The sequence below is a fragment of the Malus sylvestris genome, chromosome 13 (assembly GCF_916048215.2).
Source record: "Malus sylvestris chromosome 13, drMalSylv7.2, whole genome shotgun sequence".
Lineage (NCBI taxonomy): Eukaryota > Viridiplantae > Streptophyta > Magnoliopsida > Rosales > Rosaceae > Malus > Malus sylvestris.
Window position 1 is genome coordinate 12,755,068 of NC_062272.1, and position 9,960 is coordinate 12,765,027.

Here is a 9,960-nt window from a genome sequence, read left to right on the forward strand (position 1 = left end):
GAACTTTTCAAAGTAAAAATTATCGAACTATACATGTACGTATTGTTCCCTTTATATTAAGGGTAAATTACATAAAACTACCTCAACTATTGAGTCAGTTACAGTTTCATATCTCATCTTTAAAAAATTTCAATGTCATACCTCATCTATGAATTTTTAACAATTTCATACATTCCGTCAGTTTTCTGTCAATTTTTTCGTTAAATAGTGACGTGGCTTAAAAAATTAATTAAATATTAAAAAACTAAAAAAAAATCATTTGTTTTGCACGGGGACCCACTCCCATACCCTTTCTTCCCCCTCCATTTCCTCCCCTACTTCTCTCTCTCGCCGTGCACATAACCCCCTTTCTTCCCCAAACCCAAAATCAACTAGATACCATCCCAAACCTAGATCCCACTCCCCATTGCCATACCATCCCAAACCTAGATCCCATTTCCCGCTGTGATTCTCCGGCACATCTTTCAGCGCACCCACTCCTCCCTCACCTCCTTCAGCGCACCCACTTCTCCCTCACCTCCCTCAACGCCCTCATCCGCATCACTCTTCGCCACATCCAATAAATCCACCAAAACCCTTACCCCAGAAACCCTCTAAAACTCTTCCTTGCTCTCCTCGTACCCGGCCACCTGTGCAATCATTGCTATGGCGTCCTCCACGTCATACTGGAGCAGAGAGATTTGAGGGTTTGGATGGGCAAGGGAAGAGGGCAGAAGTGGTACTAGAGCAGAGAGAGGGCCGGTTGACCTGATTTGGTGAAGGCGGAGTCGGAATCAAAAAGGGAGTCGGTCGATGATGGTGTGGATGGAGGGAAGGAGGGAGGGAATCGAGCGATGGCATGACTTGGGTGAGGTGGGTGATCGACATGAGGGGGAGGGAGGGAGGTAGTGATCGGTGTAGAGGATACGAGATGGGTGGGATCTGCTGAGGGAAGGTGCAGACGAGGTCGACGAGGTCGTGTTAGGGGGTGAAGGTGATGAGATGGTGAAGGGATCCAAGGTTAAGGTCGGGGCCGACGAAGCTGATGTTGCAGCATGAAAGGGAAAAAGGGAGAAAGAATACGGGAAGAAAGGGGATGGCGGATGAAAAAAACCCACATGGGTTAGGGGGTTTTGGGCACGGCGAGAGAGAGAAGTGGGGGAGGAAAGGGAGGGGGAAGAAAGAGTGCAGGGTAGGTCCCTATGCAAAAAAAAAAATTTAAATGATTTTTTTTAAGTTTTTTAATATTTAATTAATTTTTTAATTTTTTAAAGCCACATCACTATTTAACGGAAAAAGTGACAGAAAACTGACGGAATGTATGAAATTGTAAAAAATTCATAGATGAGGTATGACATTGAAATTTTTTAAAGATGGGGTATGAAGCTGTGAATGACCCAATAGTTGAGGTGGTTTTATGTAATTTACTCTTATATTAAATCTGTATTTTACTAACTATGGTAATAAGTACTGTATTTCATACTCATAATCGTTTATAAACGGTTAACCATACCCATAATCGCATAACTATTTAATCGTAACCATTTAATACCCATTTACCATTTTTAACCCGTTTATTTTTTTTTCTTTTATTTTTTTTACCATTACTCCTTTTTCTCATGTTTTTCAACAACTTGAAAATTTAAAAAAAAATGTCATAATTTTTTTTTGACAATTAAACACCGTTATAGGTACATTCATCATACATTTCCGTATTTTAAATTTTTAAGTCCTTATACCATTCCAATAATTGAAATAATAGTTTACGGATGATATTTTTAACTGTTACCAATGAAGGTAATATAATATTTGCTAAGTATTATTGGGTTACGAAACTTGTTTCGAAAACATTTCAGTCAATTTCACGATTACCCGCAAGGAATTTAAATTAATTTGGCGAATTCCTTGCGGATGAGAATCATCATTCTTATTGAGAGAAGGACTGATGAATTCCTTGCTAATTTATTGGGTGCTAAGTATTATTAGACTGAGAACATAGTTTGTGTTAATTTTACATATATAAAATAAATGAGTAAACGGTTACCCATTTATAACCCGGTTAATACCCATAATCACTCATTTAAATTTCACGGGTAAACGATTATACCCATAACCGTTTATTATCTAAACAGTTACCCATAATCATAACCGTAAAATTTAAATGGATAAGTAACCACGAGTATTTTGCACATCCTTACCGGTAAGATAAGGCAAGCACCACCAACAAGAGCGCCACCAAGTTCATTCACCAACAAGAGCACACAGAAACGATATGGGATGGAAGGAAGGCTGTGTCGGTCTCAAAATGGGTCTCGACCAAGTGGCAATTGGGCCGGCGATTTCGGGATCCCTTGGTCAGTCTAGATTTGTTGGGAGCGTGTCAACTCGCGGCCTAGTGGCCGGGCGAGCAAAGATTGTAGTTGCAATTTTGGTTTGACTTCTTTCAAAATGATTGTGGGTCAAGGAAAAAATGCGTTTCGAATGACGGTTATCGGTGCCTTGGGTGCAAGGATTTTAGAATATGCGTTAAGTGAACGTTGAGATGGGTGTTGTCTATGCAGATATAATGAGTGAATGGACAGATGGGAAGGGAGTTTGGTGATTGATATGGTGAGATGGAATGTATGAGAAGGTGAATTGCACCGACCCAAATGAACTAGTCAAATAGCTCAGCTGATAAGTAACTAAATTATAATACTCGCATTTAAATTAAAAAATTTCTATTGTAAAAAAAAAAAAAAAAAATTCTATGTGTGAAAAATAATTTGTAGAAATTGAAAACTAATTTGAGTATAGAGCTATGTAAAGCTACATTTTTAATAGAAAAATAAAGTAAAAGCATGCAGAGTGTAGAGAAACTAAAAAGATAAGTTGAATGTGTTCGTCGGAAACCAATAACCTAGAGTTTCCTTTTTATACTAGGTTAATTAAGGTATGTTTAGGAAAGGGAGCAGAAAATAAAATAAACTAATTAAATTTAATGTTAAATGATGTGTTATATTTTAACTCATTTAGAATGGTTAAGATATAGCAAAATGCGGGTAAATGCACAACAACTAAATGTAGAGGCTTGGAATCCGCTATATTCGTACCGTGAGACGCATCACGAAATTTGGCATGACCTCTAAGGCTCTAACCATAAAACCACTAGAATTACAGATAATCACCCTGAATGGCATGTTTTGATTGTTTTCCATTGAATCATATTTATCACTTGATGAACATATTCTGGCATTCTATTAGTAGAGATAATTCTATGCACAAACATTCACATATTACATATGGCAGACTCAATGACGCAACATTTCTCTTCGTTAAATGCTGCACACTGCTTAGCTCTTTGCATCTAACGTAACTAGAAAATAAGGCATAAACATGAAGCATCATCCTTCTTTGCTCTCGCGTATGTGCCTGCTGGTTGATGAATTTGATGCTATAAGGGGATCCAGCCCTGTTTTAGTTTCAAATTATAGCATAATTAGGATGAAAAACCCTTGTAAACCTCATACGTATGATTTATATTACACGGGTTTAATGTGCACACCTTGATTAATCCTGTCTCGGTACCACATAAGATAATGTCGTTTGCTGTGAGTAGGCTGGTGATTCTACTTCCTGCTGAAATTCTTCCCACTTTCTGCTGTGATCCTCTTAACCATATCTGTTTTCGCAAAACGTTTGTTTCTCAACAAAATTGGACATGCTGAAATTTTCGTTTTGGAACATTTTGTGTGCGATAACGGAGTACAATTACCTGAATGCAGTTTGTTGCTGAGCTGCAGTTAAGGTATATGAAGTCTTCCACTATTCCCATTCCCTTTACTCGTTCTCTTTTCCCGGTTTTTAGTGACATTTGGGGTCTGATGTGTCTTCTCCATTCCTGAATATTATACACAGTTTAATCAAGTGAAAGGCTCTCTCTCGCTGTGGGCTTCCAATTGTAATCCTTACCTTCAAATTTGAACCTTCCACGATCGAACTTGCACTGTAAAGCCAATCTTTGTATGTTACAATTGCAGTGATAGGCCTTTTTTGCAGCTTCCAGAATTTCCTTGCTGCTTTGATCTCCTGCGCCCGGTTGTTCATGATGGAAAACTCCTAAACACAGTGAGATGTCACTTAATGTTGTTTTAACGAGTGCACGAGCGCATGATTTAGTGTATACAAGACCTTTAAACTGACCTGTATGCTTGAGTCCTTGCACCCTGCAAAAATCTTCCCCTGAACCACTGCCATGCACTTCACCTTTTTACTCTTGCAATTATATTTGGCCTTTCTTGATGCATCAAACACCTGGAAAAAGATACGTCGTTCTTAGCTAGACGCTTATTTCAGGACTAAGTTGCCATGGATTTATCAGTAATGTGGCATTGTAAGTACCTTAATTCCATGGCCATTGGTAGTTGCAAATATCGTTCGACCGTGCGTATTAAGGTGCTGAACTGGTTTCTTTGCTGATATCACCTCAATGCACTCCAATTTCCTGTGAACCACTTGCCAGACCTGCAGAAAGAAGTTGCATTTTGCAATTTAATTTATTTTTGCATTGCATACCAAGTGAAGAAACGTAAGTGTCGCTGCTGCACAAATTTACCATACCCTAATGGTTTTGTCCAGTGATCCGCTTATAAGGCTGTCCCCCGGTTCAACAAGCGAAAAACACGTAACTGCCTTTTTGTGCTCTTTCACGTCCCATACAAGGGTGGCTGATTGCCCCTTGATGTTCCATACCTGTTGGATGAACTCACAGACATGTATTTGATCGCGCCATCATATAAAATTATATTCAAAACGTTTTATCGATGTAGTTTCTTCACCAAAAAATAAGAATATGCATACATTATATGATTACTGAGTGTCTGAAGCACATAATTTAAAAATGGAGTAATTAGGTTTTCATCCTTATTTTTACTACTCTATTGATTAAAACCTTATTACTTTTCAATTTTTGATCAAGGTCCTTTGTATTAATAATATCATTAATTATTTCAATAATAAAATATTTTTTATTTCTAAATATATTCATTTAATATTAAAAATATTACAATTAGTATATTTATATTTATGGCTAAATTTTTTATCATATATTTTTATTTTTAGTTTGTACCCATTTTTAATTTGCAACCCTTTTTTAATTTGTACCAATTTTCCTTTCAGTTTTAATTTGTACCCATATATTAATTTCTTTTTGTGCCCATATTTTTTAAAGTTTTATTTGTATTGTACCCATATTTTTTTATTTATTTGTACCCATTTTTATTTTTGCTAAATGTACCCATTTTGAAGAATGTATCCATGTTTTGATACAATAATTTTTTGGTTATTTTTTATGAATGTACCCATGTTTACACACACACACAATAGTATATTTATATTTTAATATTTTTAATCCCACAAATTATGGTTTTTTATTTAAAATCTCATTACTATAAACAACTATAAATTTTAATTTTTAATTTAAAAAATATAGTAACGTACATAGAAATAAATTATCAATTAATTTCAGGGACTTGGATCAAAAATTGAAAACCAACAAGGTTTCAGTCAAAGACTATTCATAACTAGGGACCGCATCCAAAGTCTCCCTTTAAAAATATCATACCTTAATAGAACCATCTGAGTATCCACTGCAAAGAAATCCCTTGTAATAGATGAGGGCACATACAGCTCCACTGCAAATGACACCGACCTCAAGGATTTGTGTGTGAACACACGAAATACGCTGCTTTACCGTTATAATGATTCCAACAAAGACAATACATAAATGTGTTAGTAATGCTCACTACTTCACAAAGGAAAAGAAATCGCTGAAATTGCAACGGATAGACTGATGGAAGACTAATCCGAAAGCTCTCGAACAATTCTGCAGACAAAGTTTGAGTGCTTACTGATAAATTTGGCTGAACATAATCAGCTACTTTATGTAATTCTTCCGCCATCCATGTTACACTTGACAAGCGTCTTAGTGATTCTCGTACTCCTTCCGAGAAATGAACTAATTTTTTCATCCCTACATGATGAAACCATTTGAGTTTGCATAGAATGAACTGTGTTCTTCACGTTATGTTACCAATCTGAAATTATAAACATGTGCTACTCGTTGAACGTTCACACCTGACAATCTTGTGCTTTTTAGTTACAAATGAGAAGCATTACCTTTACCAGAAGCATAGTTGTATATGCAGAGACATGCTAGAACTCTTTCTTCTAGCTCCATTCCCGGATGCAAAAATTGCTCAACTCCGCTAAGCAAGATCTCACAAGCAGTATATTTTACGCTCTCTGGACTCTTCGCGATTTCAAATCCAAGCCATGCAACAGTTGTCAGACAATCCCTTGAAACACTCCTTATTGTACTCTTTAGGCCCTTTGCTAGCGAATGGAAAACCGGATTCCCAATGTTAATGATGCTTCTGGCAATTTTGATGCACCATGAGTCTGTTCCAGCATCCTGTAAATTTGTGCAATTTTCTCTATTGGTACATTTTGTATTGATTGATCGTAGTTTATATTATAACACATTCGAGTTCAACCCTCACCTCTAAGCAATCATCCGACCAACAAATGTTCTTGATCATATTTCGTTGATACGAGGAAGTCAAGCATGCTTTTTTAACCAACCATCCCATTGTGTATGGTTCCCCTGTCCAAGAATATGTTCCACCAAGATTCGATATAATGAATGCAGATAATTGTTGTGCACCACAGCTTTCTTCAGATGCCACTGACTTGAGAAGAACCTGCACTGCTTCTTCTCTGAATATACTCTTACCAGTGGAGTTATCCTGCAGATATTCGTTCGCTGTCAATAGGAGTGTGTGTTGTGTTATATTCCTACATAGCTTGATGATATTTGTTCTACTTACTAGTGTATCTAAATGAAGCAGCAAATTTGCTGCCAAAACTTGGTATTCGGGTTCAAATTCTTTGATACACAGCATGAGTGAGTTCACAATGTTCGTGTTTCCTTCGCGTTGTAGCCGCTTCAGCAAGGTAATAGTTGATGACCTGAAAAATTAGAATTTGATGTTGGATAGCCTCATAATTATTTAAAATTCTACATTTCTTGATTTCATTCAAACTTTAAATGACTTGAATTGTTGTCATAAAATCTATTGGAATTTGAAGAATATTTTCATACCGTGGCATGCAAAGAGCATGATGGAAAAATTCGAGTGCTATGAACTTGGCATGCTTGTTGTTACTTTCCAGAAGCCGGACAAATGGAGCCACAGGAGCTAATTTCGATATATATCTTCGGCTATCTCCGTCATATTGTATGCATTTTACAAGAATAGTTGCCAAGGAGATCAATTCTTCAATGTTGCTGTCCCTTGCAACATCTAGGAGCCCTTCAAGAACATTAGGAGAACTGATTTCAGCCAAGTGCACGTTGTTCGTGGCATGGTCGAATGCGGTTACTAAAATTTCAGTAATCATCAGGCATGCTGTCATAGGAGACGGCAGTGATCCTGACCTACACTTGTAACTATTCGAAGTGCACATGATCCCCGCCAATGTAGGTAAAAGTTCAAAAGTCTTAATTTCTGCAGGAGTTGGATTCATTAAATAAAATAGTACTGCTGCCTCCTGCACATTTCTTTTGAGAGCACTTGCCAGATCAGACAGCTGCAGACCTTTCTTCTTGACATCTTCTATAACCGACTTATTTGCTGCAGCAATGCTGGTTAGTATCGAAATTGATGCCCTTATAACAATGTCCTCTGTCGAACTAGAAATGCCTGCTAGCAATTGATCCAAGATCATGTCTTTCAAGACAGCGCAGTTTTCTCCATTCTTTTTGCCCAATATTTCGTATATTGTTGTCACTTCTACAACATGATCTTCCTCCCATTTTCCTAATCCTTCCGAGTACAATAATTTTGATATTGCCATTTCGGTCATATGAAATAGTTCACTTTTGGAGTCTTTTGCAGGGTGTGAACCTACTTCGTGTCCACGAAAATTATGCTTTCTTCGTGCACCACTCTGTTGGTGATCCATCTGGTTGATCATACAATGCTGCCCAAAGGTCTTTGATTTTTTATCTCTGTGTTCGAACAGGGTTAAATTTAAACTTTTGATTGAACTGGCGAATCCGCTGGCAAGTAACGCAGAGTTGTTTACTTCCAGGACTTCTTTACGCACTGACTCCTGCAGCTTCCTGTACAGTCAGTGCTTGTAAATTAGTACAATATATTGAGTTCTGACATTAAATTTTGGGTGGTGACTTTTACACTCGCGTTTTCTTCATCTGAAAAAGAGAAAAACAAAACAAAAAATAGGTAGATTTGAGAGTATGAACTAACCAGTCACAAATTTCTGACCTGGGAAAATCCGCACTAGTTCTTGTGGTTGTCAGTGAACATTCGCCATAATCCATGACCTGCGAAACAAAGAAATTATGAAATCTTAAAACGAAAACTTACTGGTTTATTTCAGTAACTAAATTTTGTTAAGATAGTAATGTCCTTCGAAGAAAACCTCTGACTCAATGTCATAAGCAGAAAAATCGGAGCATGAACCCACTGAAGTTCGCATATCAGATTGCGAGTCATTCAACATATCGTGGAGTCTTTTGATACTTGAGCCCCTTTGAAGCTTCTCGACATTAAAACTTGTAACTTGATATAAATCCTTTGCAGGTTTCTCATATTCTTCAAATTCCCGGATGTAGATGGAAGAAGTCTTCATTTCATCTCCCATGCCACCGCCAATATCCTCTCGAGGATCAAAAGGGTGCACCGTTACATGCTGAGTTAAGCATCAAAGCAAACAAATTAAACATACTATGCAAAAGGGTTTTTCTGATCCAAACTTCTACAGAAAGTGCATAAGAGAAAATCTTCTTTCGAACTTGTGTCCCGTCTTGAATTTAGACATTGATATCAGGCTTACCTCCCAGTGCTCAATTGTACTCGAAGAAAACGAGCTGGTAGATTTTTCATGCCTGTTACAAGGAGTGATTATTCAGTTTTAGTTATAATTAAGGTCTTTAACATCCAAATATACTCGAGAAGTACTCACATAGAATATTGAGGCTCAGTGTCACATTCCCACCGAGGAGTCTCTCCGTACAACATGACCTGATAATACATCAGCCAATCTCTCCACACCCTCGCCATCCGCCCTATTGCTTCATCTTCCTCATGTTCCACGTAGGGAAAAATTGACCCCGCGTTCCCCCTCCCTCTTGTTGCTTGCTTCCCACACTTGGCGGTGCGTGATGGGAAGAGCCTTTCGCAGAGTTCTGGTGCGAATTCTGTTTGAACAAGCCCCGGGGACACCAGCACTGCCTGCAGGAAATGCAGCGCAACCTGCCACTCGTCCTCCTGGAGCTTCCTGACCAATGAGAGGTAAAAGTAAGAGCAGCAGACCAAATACCGGTTGTGAATTCCAGCTGTGACACCGTGCTCGTCGAGCAGCGCGGGAACCTGCAGCATTTGCTCTGCCTTCTTCAGCAGAGCTGCTTTCTCATCCAAACACTTTTCTTGAATTGCGGCTTCGATGCTGTCAATGCCCCAGTAAAAATTCGATAACACAGACTGCTCAGAGAACTCAAAGAATTTGTGTTTTTGAGCAGTAGTAAACTTGGTGGCGCATCTCATCCGGATAGAGTTTCTGGTTTTGGCATTTGATACGAGTTTGTGGATGAAGTTGTTGACCGAAACGACAACCCCCCATATGGATTTCAAGTTCAGTCTCTCTTGATCGTGGGATGAAACCGAACCCGAAACCATTGGAGCAGAAGAAGAGCTAGCTTCCATTTCCAAGTCTGATTTCTTAAGAGAAGAAAGAGTATTGCCTTAGAGGATAAGGGCGGGAGAGATGAATGAGACAACAATAGGCTCTAATTATTCTAGAGTACATTAATGCATGACATACGCCGTAGAGTTTAACGATTTTAGGTGCGCTCAAGAGTTCAAGGAAACTTAACGTCGTTACGAGTGGATATGATTCACTTACAAGTCAATGTATGTC

At 38.2% G+C, this 9,960-nt stretch overlaps 1 protein-coding gene across 3 annotated transcripts; it reads right to left on the minus strand.

Annotated features, from left to right (window-relative positions):
* Positions 1-3,132: 3,132 nt before the first annotated feature.
* Positions 3,133-9,960, minus strand: LOC126595529 (putative E3 ubiquitin-protein ligase LIN-1). Of its 3 annotated transcripts, none has more exons than XM_050261806.1 (17): positions 9,007-9,960; positions 8,878-8,929; positions 8,464-8,733; positions 8,307-8,365; positions 7,121-8,143; positions 6,846-6,987; positions 6,519-6,764; positions 6,136-6,430; positions 5,868-5,989; positions 5,582-5,704; positions 4,579-4,710; positions 4,360-4,482; positions 4,162-4,272; positions 3,931-4,077; positions 3,734-3,859; positions 3,524-3,640; positions 3,133-3,430 (listed from the first exon to the last, which is right to left on the minus strand). In XM_050261806.1, the coding sequence occupies exons 1-17, from the start codon at positions 9,744-9,746 to the stop codon at positions 3,413-3,415; spliced, it is 3,846 nt and encodes a 1,281-aa protein (XP_050117763.1). In that variant the 5' UTR covers positions 9,747-9,960; the 3' UTR covers positions 3,133-3,412. The 3 variants fall into 3 exon arrangements, with proteins under 3 accessions (XP_050117763.1, XP_050117761.1, XP_050117762.1); XM_050261804.1 differs by having other exon boundaries at positions 8,289-8,365; XM_050261805.1 differs by having other exon boundaries at positions 5,582-5,701; positions 8,289-8,365; positions 9,007-9,959.